Below are 21510 nucleotides of genomic sequence, written 5' to 3'. Positions count from 1 at the left end.
TACTGCTGTAATTGTGCTGAGAATGGGTGATCAAGGACCACAGTAGCAGCAGCAGGGTGTTCGAAGACAGGACACGTGTTTAGGAAACATCCAGCACGACACGGCAATTTTTTTGTGCTTGCAAGACAAAAAACGAAACGTGCCTTGTGGTTTAGAAAATCCCTAGAAACAGGGGAAGCAGCAACTTGGAGGTATGGGCAGTCACAACAGGCAAGTGTGTCTGGGGAGAAAGGCTGAGCCAAGAACCAGTAGGCAGAAAAGGTGAGCAAAACTCAAAAGGTGGTGTGTGGCAGCTAAAAGCCAAGGTTCGAGGAGAGGATCAGACTTCAGAGACCAGAAACGCCCTGATATTCTCAGTGTAGGAGCTCAGGCCACTGTCGGAGTACCAGGGGTTGAACTTTAGGAACTCAGGCTACTGTCAGGGTACCAGGGGTTGAACTTTCAGGATGAAGGAGAGAGAGTGGAAGTGGGTCCCTGAAAGATGGAAGACTAGCTTAACCAAGGAGGGGAGACTGAAGGTCTTAGTTTGGAGTGGGCAGTGTGGGTGTGTGTTTGCATGCTTTAGGAAAACAGGCCCCACCAGAAAAGAGACAGAGACAGAGACAGAAAGAGATTGGAGCTGTGGATAGAGCTGAGGGAACCAGAAGAGAGACAGAGAGAAGGGAAGGAACCAAGAGGGCATGGTCTGACTGCGGGATAAAGTGACACAGTTGGTGTCTGCTCTCCGGGACGCAGGCCAGGTCATGCTGGCATCAGGGGGGAATGTGGGGTCTGGAGACTTCGTGCTCAGTACCTAATTGTCACCAAATTGGGGGCCATCAACTTCTCATGGTCTCTAGGACTCTTTTCACCTCCATGTCTCAGTGCTGGAGTCCAGTCCCTGCGCCCAGGCTCCTCTTTTGCCCTCCCCATCCCATGCACTTGAACTGTAAACACGAAGTGTAGAGGTTAACAGAGCTAAGGGCTCTAACTTTTAGTCACGATAAAGAACCAGCAGGTGCCAGTCTCTTGTCCTCATCCATGCCTCTGCTCTAAGGTCAAATTCAAAGCCATGGTGTGTTCTAGAAAAGCCATGTAGCTATTCGACAGAACTGCAGAGGAAAACGGGGGCTGGAGGTAAAGATGGGCTGGAAAGGTGGTAGCGGGGGCGAGCTGGAATAGTCTAGAAGCCAAAGAGAGCAAAAGCCATGTGACTTGTTAGCCTGCTAGCGATCCTCCTCCCTGATAGAATATGCATGATTCTAAGTCCCTGCTCACCTAGGAGCTAGAAGGCTTCGGAGGAGAGCGAGAAGTGTGTACCCAGATGCCCTGGGGTGCAGGGTGCTAGGAAGACACACGGGACAGAGTGTAAGCACCCCTGTTCCTTCTCTGACTCACCAGGTTAAGGAAGCGCCCCTTTGAGCTCCCAAACCAACTCCTACCCCAACCCCACCTCCGTCTCCTTCCAGGGGAGTAGGACCCTCGGGGGTGATCACGTCAGACTTGAAACAAGCCAACTTCGCAGGTGGCCACAGTCGCCCTGTGGGGACCCTTTGGTGCGAGCTCTGACCCTTTGTGCTGAGCTTAGCCACTACGCAGGCAAGACCTGGCTTTTCGATTACGCACAGCCTCCCCCCTCCCAACTTGGCACCTCGATAGGGCGGTGCTGAGCCAGGCGGAGGCGGAGCCCAGGCACAGCGCCACCCGGCCGTCTCCAGCAGAGCCCGGCACCCCGGGCTCCGCGAGCCGTTTCCCCAGCAGGTTCCTAAGACGACCTGCCTTTAAGGAGCGTTTCCCTGGGCGTGACTGCCTCCCGGCGCCTTTGGTTAGCCGGGAGCCTGCAGTGTGGGCAGAGAAGGGAGAAGCCGGTGTGATCCCAGATCCCCGGGAGACCAGGCCATCTCTTTCAGCTTCGGAGAGTGGAGAAGCCGTCCGCGGGAGCGCACATCTTGGGTTCTCTCTGGCTCTCGTGCGTCTTCCTACTTGCCTAACGGGAGTGCGAGTCAGCAGGAATGGGGTGTTTGGGCAACAGCAGCAAGACCGCGGAAGATCAGGGTGTGGATGAAAAAGAACGCCGCGAGGCCAACAAAAAGATCGAGAAACAGTTGCAGAAAGAGCGACTGGCTTACAAAGCGACTCACCGCCTGCTGCTTCTGGGTAAGGCCAGGGTGCATGGTCGCTCTGACCCCGGCAGTTCCCAACATCCTGAAGTGCACAGTCCCGGGCTCACAGTCACTGGCACAGGCAAACCAGACTGCGCACCACCAGGCGCTGGAACTTGGCTAGGGCGAACTACTATAGCCACATCTGCTTTGTACTCGAAAGACCCCACGTAAAGGAAGAACACGTTGGGTAGCGACAGGTATGGTCCTGGCCCGATAGGAGGACATGGATGACCACCTTCTTTCTGTTTGTCCGCAGGGGCTGGTGAGTCCGGGAAAAGCACTATCGTCAAACAGATGAGGATCCTGCATGTCAACGGCTTCAACCCCGAGTAAGAACACCCAGTTTGGATTTGGTTTCTAAATTCTGTATCAACCACATCTTTTCTCAGAAGTGCTTTCTTCACGCAGTTTTGACTGGGGTGGTGATGAAGTAGAAATCTAGCATAGAGTTTGTTCCATTTAGGCAATCCTTCTTTGGCGATGTCTAGTTTAAAAAGAAAACAGCTTGCCAAAATACAATTTGTTAGGATTCTTAGGGGAACTGGTCTCTAATACTGGCATGGTGCTGAACCAACACATTGATCCTTTATCCCTTAGGATCCGGGGAAGAGGGGGCTCTCAAGACCCAAGCATATTGGAATCTGTTGCACAAAATGGTGTAGTAGTTGCAAAATACCTATGAATAGCCTTCCATTTGCTTCATATCTCCTCTGGATGATTCATGGTACCTACTGCAACGTGATAATAAAAAACTGAATGTATCTTGTTGGGTGGTTTAGGAAACAGTCACAAGGGGGAAAATGCCTGTACGCATTCAGTGCAAATACAGATTTTTTGGTTTTTGGGGTTGTTTTTGTTGTTGTTGTTTTGTCAAACCTTTTTTTGGTCTTCAGTTGATTGAATCCACCAATACAGAACCACTTATACAAAGCCTAACTATATCTCAATACACCCTTTCTCTATAGTACAGCCCACTTACATCTACTTCAGTTTGTAACTATCAGGAATAGGTTTGATTATAACTAGCCGTTTTTGTGTGCGAGATCCGCAATAATTGTGACTATATGACTTTAATGTTTGTTTGAATCTGTAGGGTTTGAAGCAGAATATATTCCCTTTGCTTGGAGCACAAATTGGAACGGGGGCAGGGTTTTCATTTAGGAACATAAAGCTTAACAGATGCCTTGCAGTTGATACTGACCTCTGGGAAACTCGGTCTACTGGAAGTTTTAAAATCTTAACTGGTTTCTGTTGTGAATGAAATTAATAACAACCCTCTTTCAACGCAGGGAAAAGAAGCAGAAAATTCTGGACATCAGGAAAAATGTCAAAGATGCTATCGTGGTAAGGCCTCCCATAACAATTGTTCACCTGAATGTTGAGTAGGCTAGACTCAGACTGTAAACTAAGTATGTATTTCTGATCATCTTTCATGGGACCCTTACGTTTTATATCTCTCTGTTGATTTCCCCCCTTCATCCCATTTTAGACAATCGTTTCAGCAATGAGTACTATAATACCTCCGGTTCCACTGGCCAACCCTGAAAACCAGTTCCGGTCTGATTATATCAAGAGCATAGCCCCTATCACCGACTTTGAATATTCCCAGGTAAGAAAACGTTTCCTCGGACATTTTCCATACTGAGAGGTGGACCCATTTCGAATGAGGTTGCTTTACTGGAAAGCAGCGTGGAGTCTCTAAAATCTAGCCCTGTAGATGCTTCTTTTGAGCTTGTTAAAAGCGGTCAAGACAATGCGTTTGTTAGAAATGCCTTTATGGATATCTAGGTGGCTCACCATCAGGGACATGGTTTGTCTCTCAGAAACGTTGGCAGTGCCTTTTCTGGTATGTTTTTAAAGCCTTGTTGCATATAACAAAAACATAAATTATATGAGCCGAGAAAAGCTTATGGTGTGTAACTACTACCTCTGTGGGAATAACAGAAGATAAGAAACAGAATTCAGTTGTTCTTAGGCTCCGTGTCCATCTGATCACGAGATAAGAAAGTACATGTTGTAAGGAACGGTCCAGCATTCTGTGTGTTGTATCAAGCAAGATACAGTGTGGTTTACATCCTTCTCACTGTCAGCTGCTACCCATCACTCCTGTGTCAGCCTTGCCTGTGCTGGAACGTGAGCATGAGCGAGCGCAACCAGTGTGAGTTGTTTCTTGTTGGATTTGCACTTCTTTAACTTTGAGGGTTTGATGTGGCAGATTTGAATCAAACTGTATACTAAGCTTTCTGGGAGAATCATGTTTGTCCCAGTTATAACCAGAGTGTATGTACATGTTTATATGCATATGCACATGCATATACCTGTCAGTATCGTATTTCAGAGCTTTTGCTGCCTGGCAGGTGGCTTGCAGGCATCTCCTCCAAGTGCAGCATCCACTGTGTAAACAGGCCTTGCCCTGCTCTAACATAAAGGCCTGGTGCCCCTGCTGCTCCCTTCCCTGCCCCTCATAAAATGCCATCCTGTGGATTCCATATCAGGTTAATGAATAAAAAACATTTTTTTTGAGACAGGGTCTCTCTGCATTGCTCTGACTATCCTAAAACTCGCCTTGTAGACCAGGCTGGCCTTGAACTCACAGAGATCCGCCTGTCTCTGCCTCCGGAGTGCTGAGGTTAAAGGCGTGTGCCACCACTGCCTGGCTAACAATGTCCTTCTAAAGAGCTTATATATTCATCCTTTAGTAAGTTTTTTGCTTCTGATAAGCATAAACATCCCAATATAGCCAGAACTATCTGTGCAGTTTCTGAAAAGGAGTTCAGAGTAACAAAGTCCATAAGTAAAAGAAATTTGACATCTGGCACAAGGCACATTGGTTCCCAGCTGTGTCTTTGCTTATGGGTGGCTGGAAATGGGGTAAGGAGATGGTAAGATGGGCGAAAAGTAGCCAGGTGCTTCTGCCACACCAGGAAGCCTCCTGGTTCCAGCCGCGGGACCTCTGCTATGCTCTCTGCGGTGTTTTCGGCATTGGGGATGGCACGTAAAATTAGTCTTGGTTCAAGTGAAGAGCGGTCTTCCCACTCAGACCCAGATGTTTTCCCAAAGTCATTAGAAAAGTCCTTATATTTTCCTTTAAAATGCCATGCTGGCGTGTGCGCAGTTAAGACTGACCGCTCAGCTCTGCATCGTTCTCTTTCTGCCCCTGAGCTCTCTCGGATGATTCTTTCCATCTGAAATTCGGAAAACCCAGATCTCTCCTGTGCCGTCTCAGGCATTGGAGACGTGACTTTAGAGCTCAATCTTACATATTTTAATAAAGACAAAACTTGAGGAACCATTTGCTACGCATACATATATTTTTATAAGATCATTATCATAAGCCACATTTAGTTATCCATTAGGTAAAAGAGGATTTGATTCCAGCAAATACAAATACATGCAGTGTGGAGGCGAACTCTTTCAGGAGCTGCTCTGTGGTTTTGCATGTCTGTGCTCATGTAAAATGACAGGCTTCATTTATTTTTAAAAAATCTAGACTTAGATAAATAAGAACTTAATACTAATAGATAGCATTGTTTCTGAAGATGCTATTTCTTAATATGCACTCACTCTTCGTAGACTTTATTTGATAGTTCCTGGACACATTCAAACTACTCACATTTTGGTATGCAAGAATTTGGAGAGTGCTAAGTGGGATTGTGTTTTATGCAGGATGCGGGCCAGGCGTGAAGAATGGATTGTAGAAGGCAAGAGTTGCGGTTATATGGCCATTTTGGAGCTGGCTGAAATTATCCAGACGTGGGATGATGGGGTGATTTGGTGTGGCGTGCTGACAGTGGGGACAATGAAAGGGTCCTGGGTTGGAATATATTTGGGAAATAGAATCATTCGTATGGTCTGATCTTTGCGTGTGGTTATCGAGCCTGGATTTCTGTACAGAAAATAGAAACAGGTTGGTAAGAGAAAGGAACGAGGAGTGTTGTTTTCCTGGGACACTGGAGATCACCATTAAGACACTCAGGTGTGGCACATAGGGCATGAACTGCAGGCTTAGAGTGAGGATGGTGAATGTTGGGGTCTCCTGCACAGCGGTTGTGTGGTGGGGTGGGCCAATTAGGAAGACTCTGGCGAAACACTAAGTAGATCACCAGGTCCCAAGTAGCTAAGAGGTTGTCTAGGATACCATGGCAGAACAGCGTGAAGTCAGGAAAATTAGAGCAGAGATGAGGGAGCCTGAGAAGAACCATTCAAGACTGAAAGAGACCTCCACCACAGGGCAGTGTGGAGAAGGTGAATCTAAGGAGGCACTCAAGGAACATGGCTTTTGTAGCCCAAAGGTCAGCAGTGACCTTGACAACAAGCAACTGGTACGCTGAGAAGAGGATGTTCACCAAAAAAAATGGAGGCAGCAGGAACATCCTGGGTCTTCTTCCGTGGGCTCTGCTGGGAGGAAAAGTCAAGAGGGAGAAATGAAGAGTCGGAAAGGTCTAGAAGCATCCTGTAGGCTCCTTCTGTGGCTTGCTGCTTCTAAGAAAATCCAGGAAGCTAGTACCCAACAGGGCAGAGAAGGCTTAGATAGGTTTAAAAAATGCTTTATCTTATTTTATTGAGAGAGACGGGAAAAATGAGACATGGGGAAGTGCTCACACCATGGTGCACAAGCGAAGGTGGGAGGGGGATTATGATGTGGAGTCAGTTTCCAGAGAAGTTCATTTGAGAATCGAAGATCCATGATCACTTCTCAATGCATGTGACCTGTATTCTTTAGCAAAGAAAGAAAAATGTTGCACAGTGGCTGCTTGTACCCTTTGAAGACCAGCCGAGGAAGGGGCCTCCCTCCCACTTTGCTCCTCCCCACAGCTTATAACAGAGTTCTGCCATGTGTTGTGTACACCGAGAACATCACAGAATATCTATTCACCTATAATATGACATAAGCTTCTTGTATTGGTGCCATTCAGGGCAGGGAGTGTGAGATGCCAGCGGACAGGCTGATTAGAATATCACATGATACTAACGAAATATTCTTGTGCATACAGCAGTGAAAATCATTTCTCAAGTAGCTATTCCATCCTCTCTTTGAACGGATGAAGCCATGTGCCCGTCTTAAAAGAAACTGAAGGAGGCCTGAGGGTGTAGCTCAGTGGCAGAGCGCTTGCCTAGCATACATGAGTACTGCCTGTCCAAACTTCAAGGCTGGTGGAGCAAAGGGTAAACACTCACTTTCCTTAGGGGACTGAGATGCTTAAAGACTTTTGTGCATGACCTGAAAAAGAACTCTCATCTCAGCTGTAGTTGGAAGTGAAGAATAAATGGAGAATACTCTGTGAGATACTCTCAGGGACTGGCTGTTCCCTGTGCTGGGTGGGAGGGAACGGCTGCCTTGCAGGAGCCACAACAGTGAAGGACTATGGGTCTGCCTGTTTCCATGCTGACAAGGAGATTGAGGCATGGTCAGTGAGGAGCATCTCTGCATTCTTACTTGGAAGGAAGGAAGCAGTAGAGGGAGCAGGCTATATGAGGGGCATTAAACCTGGCCCACTGTGCTCGGACCCCGACCAGACCAAGTGCTTGCCGTGTGAATCAGAGAGACCCCATTACTTCATTGCTGCCTGTAATTTCTCAGTAGTGCAGAAGAGGGGCTCTTGTAGGCTACTTCTTGTGGCTGTAACAGGATTAGATTTAATGTGATGCCTGAGAGGTAAACCAGCTCTTGGGAGATACACCTTGAGGATGAGTGTCCTTACTCTGTGAGAGAGAAGAACCAGTAGGGTCAGGTGTACTCTGTGCTCTGATTTTAACTCAGGTTGTGGTCCTCATCCCCACTCTGTGTTGTCAGCTCAGGGGTCCTACTGGTCTGAGTAGATACCCATTCTCTGTCAACTCTTCCTTCAATTTATAGGCAACTAACAGACCCCAGAGCTGTCTCCCACTACCTTAGGCAACATTCACAAGCAGTCTCTTTTGTCCTATGCCAAGAACCAGTGTCCCCTAAATACAACACCCCTAAGGGAACTCACCCCTAAGTATCACCATGGAGATAAGCTAAGGAACTCTGACCTCTGACCACTGTGTCATCTCTGAAGACGTATTTCATGGGGAGAGTGTTTCAGGTACTCTCTGGCTGATTGGCTTCATCTCTGGGTCTGTCACCAGCTGCCCACCTCAAGACCTTAGGCCCCACCCCTACTACGTTATTTTCACATTTTTATTTCCCCTTTTTCTTAATTTCTTTCTTTGGGAAATGGATTTGTTCTATTTGAAGTAGAGTCTCATATAGCTCAGGCTGGTCTCAAACTCTATATATAGCCAAGGATGACCTTGAATTTCTGATTTCCCACCTCCACCTGCTGAGTTTGTGGGTTATAGGTGGTGCCAGCATGTTGATTATGGAATGCTGGGGGTCATACCCAGAAGCTCATGCACACTAAGCAAGCACCCCACCAACTGAGCTCTGTGCCAGCACCTTCACCTCGATTTTTACGAACACTGTCAGTCCTCTGTGCCTCCTTCTGCTCACCTCCCTCCTGGTGCCTGAGCTTGCAGCTTCACAAAGCTGTGCGGAACTAGCCAGGCCTTGCTGGATCTGGTGGGCTTTCTGTTATTGCTGTTGCTTAACTTTATTTTTAATTAAAATATTTTAACTAAAATATTGTCCGATGAGGTGGAGTGCCTTGTCCATGTTTTCACACAGGGTTTCACAAGTCCTGGCTAACTCACCCTGGGATTTCCCATGTGTCCAGCGAAAGGTGAGGGTCTCCTGAACCACAGCCTGGGTGCAACTCCAGGTGGAACATTTTGAGGAACGGGTTCTTTGTCAGTTCAGTTTAGAATTTTTGTAATAAACTGTTTTGGCTAGCCTAGAGTATGGTCTCTGGTTTTCTGAAAAGTTCTAGAAAAAGATCCTCCTAAAAGGGACTGAGACTCGGGAGGAGGGATGAAAGAAGGGCTCTTGAGTGTGAGACCAATCTGGACACTATCTCAATCAAATTAAATCAAATCAAATAATGACAAGTTTTCTCTAAATTTGAACCTCCGATTTTTTTTTCTTATTTCTGGGGTTTGATGAAATGACAAAACAAGCTGGGCAGTAGTGGTGCATGACTTTAATCCCAGCACTCGGGGGGCGGAGACAGGAGGATCTCTGTGAGTTCGAGGCCAGCCTGGTCTACAGAGAGTTCCAGGACAGGCACCAAAGCTAAAGAGAAACCTTGTCTCGAAAAAAAAATAAAATAAAGAAAAAGAAAAAGAAATGGCAAAACACTTCTTGGGCCTAGGACAGCTATATTAATTCCATAATAAAAATAATAGGAATCATACTTTAAAATAAAATCAATGGTGTGTGTTGAGGGTGAGACCATAGGGATGTCTAACTGACAGCTCCAACAGAAGGAACAAGAGCAGAGGTAAAGAATTTGGGGACTGAAGAGAGCCCCTGGCACCCTGGTAAGGTTTCTCTAGTCATCTGTAGAACATGTGCCGCTTGACCATCGTGGAAGAAGTCTGTTTGGCCAGCAAGTGGGGATTGGTGCTGAGGGGCCATGGTTCTACCCTAAACACTGGGTAGGAAGGTGAAAGCAGGGGTCACATGGGCTGAGCTTGCTTCTTCGATGATGTTTTAGCAAAGCCTGGGGGTGCCGAGATGAACAGAGGCCATGCTTTCCTGTCTCAGATGTTGGGGTGTGGCGAGCATGGGTGGTTCCCAGGTATTAGGAACACGTGAAGGACACCTTCCTCCTGGGGTGAGGAGGAAGGAAGGAATCCCTGCCACCTGTAATCTCTGCACCGATGGACAGAGAAGAGACCCAGAGGTACGCCTGAGCCTGAGGGCATTAACCACAGCCAGGAAGAGGGCAGACACAGGCCGCTTGTGCCAACTACGGGGCTGGGCTTCCTCCTTGGACTATCGAGAGCTTCACAGTGATTCTCATCAGAAGGGAAGAAGGTTCTATTTGGAGAAATGGTTCTGGAAATTCAACACACTTTCAGGTCTGCCAGGGACTGGTGTTCTGAGAGGTTGGCATGAGGAAAGGGGCATTTCTTCTACCAAGAAACTTCTCCTGGGTCTCATAGGATTGATGTCAAATCTGAAGGAAGGATGAACCATGTTCCCTTGGTAATTCAAAAGTGAGTTTCAGAAATGCCTCCTAGGTATTTCTGTGTATGTGTGCAGGTGTGCATCCCCGTCCTTATCAAAATGTTCCCTTGCCAGCTTTAGCACAATGGTAACCTTGAATCACAGTAAATACTTAAGAGGGAAGACAGTTGCGGGAGTCTCTAGAATCGGCTCAGAAGTAAAGCCTTTGTTCTGCTTAAGTAAGGCCTTGGGTTTGATCCCAAACACTCTGGATACAGTAAATACTGTAAAGAAAATAAGACAGAATGGAGACCAATCTGTTTCACACATGATAACACATGTTGTTGTATGTACCTCAGAGGAAAAGCCACTGTTTACTGTGACTTAGATGGACTGGTGCCCTGAAACTATCATAGGAACATTTGTGTAAGAACAAGGCAGCCGGGCATGGTGGTGCACACCTCTAATCTCAGCACTCAGAAAGCAGAGGTAGACATATCTCAGTGAATCTGAGGCTAGCCTGGTCTACATAGTGGTTTCCAAGCCAACCACAGTTATATAGTAAGACTTTGTCTCGAAAAGGAAAGGAAAGGAAAAAGTTAAAAATGGGATATTTATGAATTTACAGGAGTATCCTAGATTTAACTTATCCATTACTAAGGGAATAAAGAACATTTTGGAAGCCAACTCCCATCTACTTCTCCTAAGTATCATGCCAGGATAAAAAAAATAAAATAATAATTAAAAAAAAACCCTAAGAGTTGAGTTATGTGATTTTTATCTAAAGGGTTTGTGCTTAGAAAAAAATTAATTTTAAGAGACAAATTAAGGCAATGATTTCTTTTAATTCCTTGGATAGGATGCCATTGAAATCTCAAGTTTTACGAATAGACTTGAACAAAAAGACTTCTGGTATCAGGCTCACCTCTGGTTAGCACGTCTTAGAAGCTAACTTCTGGGCTTAGGAGGGGAAGGAAAGCCCTGGGAGCAGGCACCTTGGCAAACATCTTAGTCCTTGTCGGCACTAGCTTTATGTAACTGAGAGGAAATATTTTGAACTTTTCAGCTGTCTCTTTGGGGAATGGCAGAAGGAACAGTTAAGTCGGCTATTCTTATGCCAAATGAAGCTTTAATGAGTCAACACTTGTGGCTTGCGAGAAATGCACACCAAGGCTTGATGAGGCAGAATAATAGGGATGCTCCTAAGAGGATTCTTCAAGCACTGTGACTTTTGTAAAATTGTTTTTGATTTTGCACAGTGTCCTAGCTTGCTTCTCTGGTGCCATGATAAAACCCTGACCAAAAGTGGCGTGGGGAAGAAGGCGTTTATCTGACCTCCAGGTTAGAATTCATCATCCAGAGAAGTTTAGGCAGGAAGCTGGGAGCAGGAAATGGAGAAGATAGCATGGAAGAACTTTGATTATTGGCTTATCCATGGCTTACTCACCCTGCTCTCTCATCAAACCCGAGACCACGTTCCTGGGGTGGCACCGCGCACAGTGGGCGTGGCCACCCTCGTCAGCATCAATCAGGAAAATGGCTGACAGGTCCCTGTGATCGTGGCAATTCCTCGACTGAAGTTCCCTTTTCCTCAAACGGCTCTAGTCAGTGTCAAGTTGGCAAAAACCTAATCAGTACACGTAGGAATGTCATCCATGAAGGTGTGGAGTTCGATTCTTCACCTTTTAATATAATTGTTCACTTTTATTATGTTAAGGCCTGTGGGCTAAACTAATGAAGCTTTCTGATTGATATTCTCTCTACGCCAAGCAGTTTCCTTTTTATGTTTGTGGTTGCTTGTTGAGGACATATTTGTGTGTGAAATAAAACCTAAAAGATTTAAGAATTCTCTCATGTGGCCTTCCCCCCAGATTCCCGCCCATATGCAGCATGTAACCTGTCAATCAACACAGTGGTCAATGCATCATGGTTGCAGAGTGTCCGAGGAACAAGCCTCTTAATGGGCATTTTTTTTCCCTCATGCTGGCTCTAAGCCAGGGCTTAAGCACAGCACCCTAAAAAGTATTCTACCGCTGAGCCAAACCCTCAACTCCTAACACACTTTTACCTCAAAGAAGAATCTCATAAAGTGTAGATACAAATTGCAGTTAATTTTCTTAGTATAAAAATTGTCTAGCCTGAATTACCAAGTGAGTGTTTATCAGTAAAACTTGACACTGAGGTGAACTGTATAGAAACTTTCTGGGGGCTGAGACAAAATGCCAGAGTGCTTAGTTAGGAAAATATATAGTGATCTTATCAGCTACACGTTCACCATTGCTATTTCACATATATCAGTGGCAGGCTAAGTCTGTTTCACAGCCCCATCTTCCATCTCTACCCCAGAGCAAGTCCCTGCCCACCCCCCATGTGCTCCCTTGCTTTCTTCTCTTCCTCCTTCCTCCTCCTTCTTTTTTCTGTGGGGGAGGGGGTGGAGGTTTCAAGGCAGGGTTTCTCTGTGTAGCAGCCCTGGCTGTCCTGGAACGCACTCTGTAACCAGGCTGGTCTTGAACTCACAGAGATCCACCTACCTCTGCCTCCCAAGTGCTGGGAGTAAAGGCCTGTACCACTGTGGCCTGGCCCTTGCTTTCTTCTTAACCTCTGACACTTAACCCTCCTCCCCACAGGTCTTGCTAGCGCTTCTCGAAAGCCTGGCTCACCTGCCGTTTATTATGAAAAGCCAAGGCTTCCACCACTGCCTTCGCCTGCTACACAGCTGTCCTTATTCACTCACCGATTTAATGACTTTGACCGCTAACAAGTGCTCAGCTAATGCCAAATGATCAAAAGTCTAAGGAAACAGATTGCCTGCCCCCATTTTAAATCTCTCCAATTAGCAAGGCTAGTCTTTCTTAGGAAACAGATTTGTTTGGTGTAGTGTAAAGTATTTTGTTTGTATACTACCCCCTAATTTTTGCAGGTCAGTCTTAACCACGTTGAGTTCCTCACTATACCAACATTGAGGCGTGAGGTAGCTGTCTTTGCTTTGTTTATGCTCAGCAACTATGCTAAAGCCAGTGTTCATCTTCTCTGTACTCTACTCTGTATTGTGCTTGGGACCAGGAGTCACCCAAGAGAGGATAAGTATTCTGCAGATGCTTGGCTCGGTGAAGAAGCGGCTTGTTAGGAACATAACAATGTGTAATCTGAAACAATGAACAGTGAGGCTAGCGTGATTGGGTAGCAGCTTCTTCACAGTCGCCTGCCAGCGACTGTTCATGAGGACATGGCCTCAGAGCAAAGGCTTCATGACAGACAGCACCTGTGGAAAGCATTTCCTAGCTGAGAAAATTTCACCAGCAGAACAGTGAGGAAGACTGGGCTGTGAAGAAAGGACCCCACTTCCGCTAGAGTCAGAGGCAGACAAAAAAAAAAAAAAAAAAAAAAAAAAAGCTGAGTCTCAGAGAGATGGGATGTGAACTGCCAAGCCCACCTGAATTTTTGGTTTTTGGCTTTTGTTTCTTTTGGTTTGGGAGGTCGGTTGGTTGGTTGGTTTGGTTTGATTTTTTGGGTTTTTTGAGACAGGGTTTCTCTGTGTAACAGCCCTGGCTGTCCTGGAACTTGCTTTGTAGACCAGGCTGGCCTTGATCTCATAGAGATTCTCCTGCCTCTGCCTCCCAAGTGCTGGGATTAAAGGTGTATGCCAACATGCCTGGCCTTACTGACACTAAGTAATCATATGGTATGCAGTACATTGACAGTCACATACCATAGAAGTGTGTAGATGTGGGGTTCATGCAGAGAAGTGTGTAGAACTCAGGCTGAGCAGTGTATAGAACTCAGGCTGAGCAGTGTATAGAACTCAGGCTGAGCAGTATATAGAACTCAGGCTGAGCAGTGTATAGAACTCAGGCTGAGCAGTGTATAGAACTCAGGCTGAGCAGTGTATAGAACTCAGGCTGAGCAGTGTATAGAACTCAGGCTGAGCAGTGTATAGAACTCAGGCTGAGCAGTGTATAGAACTCAGGTTGAGTTCTCATCAAAGCTCACCATTCCCCCAGATCAAAGGGATGAATCTACTAGGCTAGGCAATCTTGACTTGTGATGGGAACAATGTCCTGACCTGGTGAGTCCAGGTTTCTACAGGTTTCCTTCTCAATATATTTTGCCTTTCTGTCCCAAGTGACCACACTGCAAACCTATAGTGTACTCATATCACTTTTGAATTAAAAAAAAAATCTATGTGGGGCCAGCATGGTGGCACACACCTTTGATTCCAGCACTCAGAGGCAGAGACAGGTGACTCTCTGTGAGTTCAAGGTCAGCCTGGTCTACAAAGAAAAATTTAAGACAGCCAGGACTACCTAGAGACTCTGTCTCAAAAAAGAAAAGGAAAAGAAAGAAAAGAAAAGGGAAGGAACATTATTAGTGAAAATACACTCAGGCACATCGTATTAGATGTATTTTATTTTATAAAGCATACACATTGAGATAAAGAAAGATAAATGAATATTGGCTGCTTTATATTTCTCTCCCATTAAATGTTCTCATCCCAAGTTGAAGTTTTTAGAATAAACTTTACCACAATCTTACATATTACCCCCTTTAGTGGCATGCATGTCTATAGCATGTATGTGCCTGGACAGAGGCTGAGTCACACACACATAGTACTGAACATGTGGGGAGTGTTTTAAAGATGTTCCCAAGATGCCTTGCTTTGTCCCATGACCATTCCTCAAAAAGTTCCTAAGAAAAATGACGACTGTGTTCACCTCAGAAAGGTCCAACTCGTCCCTGAAAAGGGGGACCAGACTTTCTCTTGATTTTTCTGCCCTTCCGCTGCCACAGGCAGAGAATAGGAGAGTTTTAGCAACTGTGTTTCCACTCCGACCAGCTGTGGAGTCCTAATTAAGAGAGAACATTTTAGCTAACCTGTTCTTAGAAAAATGACAGTTGTTACTTGAACTTTTGTCTTTACCCTGTGCCACCAACCTACAAAGTAGCTCCTGTGGGACTAGAAGGAGTCACTTCATTTGAGAACGTAGTGAAGACTCCTCAGCGGTCCTTCCAAGCCTATACTCTTCACCTAGGCTTCTCAACATTATCTAAATGTCCTGGTGCTCTACACACAATGCTGGAGAGGGAACCAGGGCCCTGTGCGTATTTAGAGGGCACTCTACCACTGACCTACACCCCCATCCCAAGGTATTTATTTTTTAAACTTCTTATGTTTTTTTAATGTTCCTCAAGGGTGTGTCTTTATTAGTCTCATTAAACTACGTAATTTACAACCAAAGGCGCTAAAACAACACTTCCTGGCATTGGTAAGTGCCTGGGAGAACCAAGCCAGTAAAATTTATCATCAGTGTTTCTTATTTCTCGAGCTAAACCTTATACTTGCTGGGGTATACACTACGGGAGAGTGCTTGCTTAGAGTGTGTGAAGTATGTTCACGCCTCGACACAGAAAAGAAATAAAGTAGTAAGTGGTCACATCGCATCATATTTAGATTTCTGTGCGTGGAGATAAATGTGTTTCAGTGGGCACTACCAGTGCTTTCTGGGTGGTCATGTTTTTCAAGATGATGATGGAATTTGTGTCAGGTGCTGTCTGGATTATGAACCCATGAAAAAAAACAGTATCCTGGCAGCACATACAGAGTTTGAATAGTCCCAGCACACTGTGACAGAAGCTAAGCCTCTGGGGAGCAGCCACTGGGGCTGTCCTAGGGTAAGGCAAGGCTGGCTCTTTGACAAAGCAAAAACTCAGCGGGATGGGGCGGGATCAGGAATGACAAAATTGGGGGAGGAATAGGCCGGCACACCTGCTAAGGGACACTTTCAAGGGGAACTTTCTCAGACCCTAGTCACAGAAAAATAAATAAATTAAATAAATAAATAAATAAATAAGTAAATAATACTCCCGCAAACTAACAACAGCTGTACATGTAGACCTAATAAAATTGTACCTAAGTAATCTTGGTAGCAGGAACAGCCAACATCAGTCAGTACAGTACAGATATCACAGTTTATCCCGTCTCTGTAAGCTTGGTCACTGGCATCTCTTAACTCAATATCCTCATCTGTAAAATGGGCGTACTAAATATAATGCCTCTCAAATGCTTTTTTGTCCGAAGTATGTGGCTGTGCCTGGCACACTGCAGACATTCAGTGTGTATAAGCTCCCTGTTAGCCAATATTGATGTACAATATTGAGTCTGTGTATTGCTTATAATATTGATGACGTGTGTGTGTGTGTGTGTGTGTGTGTGTGTGGTTTACCTTTCAAGGTGTTGCTAAGGGCTAAGCTTTGGACACTCCATTTAGGAGTTTTGCTCTCAAGCGTGTTCTGTTGGGAACATGTAAAGAGCCTGGCTGGTTCCCAGAGGCTTGTGGGCCCTCTCTCACTACAAAATCAGGGGAGCTCTTACATCTCCACTAGATCCCCCAAAGTAAGCAGTGTGGGCTGCCCTGAAGATTAGACAGCAGCCTGTAACTCCTGCATCAGATACCTCCACCAAGAGGTGGCTAGAAACCACACACCCAGTGTGACACATGCTTCTTGGGATGGCCCAAGAGCAAGGTTTTCCCTAATACATTGTCTGTCTTTGATGTTCTGGCGGACACTCCACCTTCTGTGGCCTTTCAAGGCTTGGAGGGGCATAAAAATAGTCAAAATACTCTACTTGGCAGAAAACAGTTCAGTCTGAAATAAATTATATAGTTTCAATAAGAACATAAAGAAAAACACTGTTTACTCTTCCTGTTTTGGGTGCTTTAGTGATGTTGGTACCGCGGTCTGATATTGACAGTAAGGGCAGATGCCCACATAGGATTGCATCCAGAGACCCGTCCTGAGTTGTAGACTTACAGCAATCCACACATGAGAAAACAATGCAGAGAGAGCTGTTGACTACCCCCAGGTCACGGGGCTGGGTAGGAGTGTCCAGAATTTGAGCCCAGGCCATCTGACCCCAGAACGTGCCTGCATATTGCCAGATAGCCTCCCTGGCTCCCTGTGGCACCCCTAGCAACTGGAACTTTGTCCAACCCACCTCACTCTCCCTTATTTTGATTTTTATTTTCAGAGTTTAGGTTGGTAGACGTTTCTGATTTCTTGTGATCACTTAGTCTGTGAATGTGGTCCTTCATCTCGCCTCAGGAGCAGTGTAGGTGAGGGTGGGCGGAGGGGGGGTCTCCATAGCCTTGCCCTCTTTCATGGCTGTCTCTTCTGAAATACAATGCTTCCTGTAGCTGACTGACCAAGTAGCCTGGTCTCAGTGGAGCCCAGGGGGCTCCTCCTTGACCAGCTGTGGCTCTTGATTCCAGTTTACTCAAACAAGACACTTGAAAGGTCACTGGGTGGCATTTCCCAACCTTAAACCAGCGGCTCGGGGAGACCTGATTAGAGTCCTTTATTCTGGGCATTGATAACCCCCAAGAGAAATTCAATTTGCAAGATAGAGGGAGGGAAGAAAGAGAACGGTTGGTCCAATGAGTTAGGCTCCAAGTCCCATGTCGTTGCCTGTGCACATACAAGCTTTCATTTATGAGGCTATTTTTAGACTACAAGTTTGAATAGTCATTGAGTGGGTAGTACTTCGTTGTGCAGTACTTGCTATTCTGAAGCGTTACATGGGTTACTGAGTGTCACATACATAGGTGAACACACACACACACCTGTGAAGGAGCCTGTGGTAGTTCTTGTGAAACAGATGAAAAAGATAAGTGAACTACCTGCCCTCATATCGTAGAGTTGGCGCCAGCCTGTCTCTTCGCTGTGCTAGCAAAGGCTATGAGCACGCTCCATCCCTGTATCACGTTAGAAATGAAGAGCCGTGAAGAAAACCATAGTCATGTGCCATTTAAAGACAGACCTTGTTCAGAGACGTGCATTGCTAAGCTGTTTGCTGGGTGTGCCGACATCACAGTATGAGCTTACAAAAAACTGAGATGGTGCGGGTCAGCCACCAAGGTGAACTCCGCGTGAGAAAAGGAACCAATAGCATCACCAGTGACTGTCCCTAGTGGCATATACCACTCTGCACTGTGGCCAACAGTACAGCTGCTTGTTTATAATGGCACCGCCATGAACACAGACAATGCATTGGGCTATAGCCTTAGGTGACTTTATTGCTTCTTGGAAATTATTCAGGTCCATTGTAATCATTTGACTGTTTGTTTTGGCTTGGGTTTGGTTTTTCAAGACAGGGTTCCTCTGTATCCTTGGCTATCCTAGAACTCACTCTGTAGACCAGGCTGGCCTCAAACTCTCAGAGATCCTCCTGCCCCAGCCTCCTGAGTGCTGGGATTAAAGGTGTGGGTCACCACACCCAGGTTGTTTGTTTTTGAGGTGGGATCTCCTGCAGCCCAGGCAGACCTCAGACTAACTGGGTAGCCAATGATGACCTTGAATTTCTGGTCCTCCTGCCTCCTCCTCCCCAGTGTGAGGATTACAGGTGTATGCCACCACCTCCAGTTTGTGCTTTGCTGAGAATCAAACGCAGGACTTTATATGTGCTAAGTACTCGGCCTCCTGAGCTCTATCCCAGCACCCCACTGTAGTCTCAGGAGACCACCATCAATGCACAGTCCTTGTTGATGCATTTGCCCTTATGCTGCACATGAGTTTACCATAAGCATAAAATGCACATCAGAACTGAAAAAGTCCTAGGAAACTTTCAGCCTAGGGGCACATCTCCTGGAGGTCAGAAGAGGACGTTGGATCCTCTGGAACTGGTGTTTTGGGTAACTTGCAACCACCATGTGGGTTCTGGGAATCAAATCTGGATCCTCTTCAAGAGCTGTAAATGCTCTTAATGACTGAGCATTCTCTCCAGACCGTCACAGTTTTGTTTAAAAACTCAAAAATGTATGAAATCTGCAGGAAGATGGGCTCTCTAGGTCTGATGGGAGGGGTATTGGTGCCAGAGTTAAGTCCAACAACTGTGCATTGATCGGCTTGGTAGCCTCTCATCTTCTGAGATGCCTGCTGATCTGGCAAAGGCCATCCCTACACAGGGGTCACATCATTCATTCATTGTTATTTATCCGTGCCGTCTCCCACAGTCAGCAGCTTGGTCGCTCTGTGGTTTCTCCAGCTTCTTTCATGTGGATCCACAAAACATTTTTGTAGGTAACAACTAAATTCTCATTAGATAATTCAAAAGAGATATCTATACTCTAGAAAAAGAAACTTTCTGCAAAGATTGGGTTAATGAAAAGAGGGTTCAAGCTTCTCAGAGCACAATAATAACGGGAGGTGACCATTATCCTAAAGATTTAAAACTGAGAAAGACTGCATGGTTCTCTTCTTCCTTGGCCTTGGTCATACTTGAAAATTTGCTTCTGTTCATGCCAAGAGTTGTCACAGATAGTGGGCAATGTGTCTTTTCTCTGCTGTCAGATTTTTCTGCCCCTCATGCCGTTAGGCGCTATGCATACCAGATCATACCCCAGCGTTTGCATTCCAACAGTGAGAAGGCAAAGACTGTGTGGATGGAAAGAGTCTCATCTTAAGATGGCAAGATAGAGAGATGCAATCTCTGTGTGCCTATCACGTGATTACACTCTCCAAATCTTCTCCTGCTAAGTGTCCTGGCATGCACCTGCAATCCTAGCTACTCAGGGGTGAGGCAGAGAATGGTGAGTTCGAGGCCCAGGAATCTGAGACTAGCCTGAGCAATATGGCAAGGCCTTTGTCCCCCAGGAGATGTTTCCTTAATACCGTTTTCCATGCCTGTCTTGCTGACCATATCCAGGTGGGCACATACGTGTATCCTGAAAGCGGTGGAGGATGCCCTGAAGGACAGGCCAGCACTTAACGCTCATCACTTGCCCAAAGCTTTGACTGTGAGCTCCTGCAACCTCTGTAGGAGCCTGGAAACATGAGCGCAGAGGTGAAGCTTGCTAGCCAGTCATATTGAGAACTCCAGAGTCTAGTTCTGGGGATAGGGGGGTCCTCTTCTCACTGGGCTGCATCTGGGGACAGAGCCTGACCCTCCCTGCCAGCAGTCTTATGCCTACAGTTCCATCTCAGAACTAGCTCTTCTCCTGAGGCCACTCTATGTCCTGGAAGCCAGGGCTATTCTGCTAAGGAGCCTCCTAGCTTCTGCCTTGCATGTACAATGAACTGTGCCAGAGGTGGGTATATTTTGGTGACCTCCCTTAAGAGTTGAAAAGATTTCATTTGGCCCCTTAACATTATTCACCTTTGGAGCAGATAACCATAGTTCAAAGTCAAAGGTGAGTTCAATTTTCTTGGCTATCTGAACGGTGACCTAGCTACACGTCTGCAGTTAAGATTCCTTGCATGCCTGTTATGTATCGTTTACCTCCCCTTTTTTTAGCTATTTCCTCAAAAACTATGTCAAGTTCAGACTGAGCATCCTCGAGGTCCTCATTTGAATCTAGAGAAACATCTGCAGAGACAAGCGATAAGAACGCGACACGGAGAACTTTTGTTTCTCTGCCCCTCCCCATGAGTTAGCCATGAAACCTTGGGAGATGTCTCTCAGTATCTGGGGATTTAGTTGTGTTCTCTGTAAACTGAATTCTGGGTCAGGCGGGGTAGCATACGTCTGTAGTCCCAGCACTTGAGAGGTCAGGGCAGGAGGAAAGCCTTTTATACGTAATGATATCTTACCTTAAAAAAGTGAGTGTTGGCAAGATGATCCTAGGAGGCCTGCAACCCTAAATAAGACCAGTGGGACCATGCTAGAAGTTGGCTTCATGCAGTGGGCATTAATGAACGTTCAGTAGGGTTGAAACCTTTTCCTCCTGTTCCCATCATGGATTGTGAGGTCCGTCCTAAAAGAAGAGTTGGGGATTTTTGAAAGAAGTGAAACCAACTCTTCTTGTTCCACTAACAATAACATTTGTGAAGTAGATGAAAATACACTGTAATTTGAAGACGGTATTGGAAAATGGAAGGCAAGCGGTTACAGGCAATCATTACCACAGAAGCAGCTTCCTCGGGTGCCAGATCAATACCTTCCTAACCGTTTATCATTGTGCCTAAAACTCGTGTTCTTGGATCCCTCCCATGGGTTGCAAATATATAAGTACACTTTAAAATCCACAACTACACATGACTTGTCTTCATTAGGGTTTCTGTTGCTGTGGTAAAAACACCGTGACCAAAAGCAACTTAGGGAGGAAAGGGTTTATCTGGCTTGTGTTTGCCAGATCACAGACCATTGAAGGAAGCCCAAGAACTGAAGCAGAAATGCTGCTTGCTGACTTGATTCCCCTGGCTCACTCACTTTGCTTTCTCGTGTGCCCAGGGACCACCTATGCAAGGATATACCACTCACAGTGTGCTGAGCCCTTCCACATCGATCATTAATTGGGGAAGCGCCCTGCACACTTGTCTACAAGCAATCTGGTGGAGGGC

General features: G+C 46.0%; 1 protein-coding gene across 2 annotated transcripts in view; it reads left to right on the top strand.

Annotated features, from left to right (window-relative positions):
* Positions 1 to 21510, top strand: part of Gnal (G protein subunit alpha L) — a 122096-nt gene that overhangs the window by 30348 nt on the left and 70238 nt on the right. The window contains exons 1-4 of one of the 2 annotated variants that reach the window (XM_087895959.1): positions 1902 to 2136; positions 2401 to 2473; positions 3434 to 3488; positions 3634 to 3753. In XM_087895959.1, coding sequence (XP_087752085.1) covers positions 1992 to 2136; positions 2401 to 2473; positions 3434 to 3488; positions 3634 to 3753 — 393 coding nt within the window. In that variant the 5' untranslated portion in view covers positions 1902 to 1991. Of the gene's footprint in view, positions 1 to 1901; positions 2137 to 2400; positions 2474 to 3433; positions 3489 to 3633; positions 3754 to 21510 lie in introns of those variants that run through there. The other variant, XM_087895958.1, reaches the window with a different exon arrangement.

This window comes from Myodes glareolus, chromosome 13 (assembly GCF_982192425.1).
Source record: "Myodes glareolus chromosome 13, mMyoGla1.1, whole genome shotgun sequence".
In the NCBI taxonomy this organism is placed as follows: Eukaryota; Metazoa; Chordata; class Mammalia; order Rodentia; family Cricetidae; genus Myodes; species Myodes glareolus.
The sequence above is the reverse complement of the archived record's forward strand: the minus strand, read 5'-3'. Positions and strand labels throughout refer to the sequence as shown.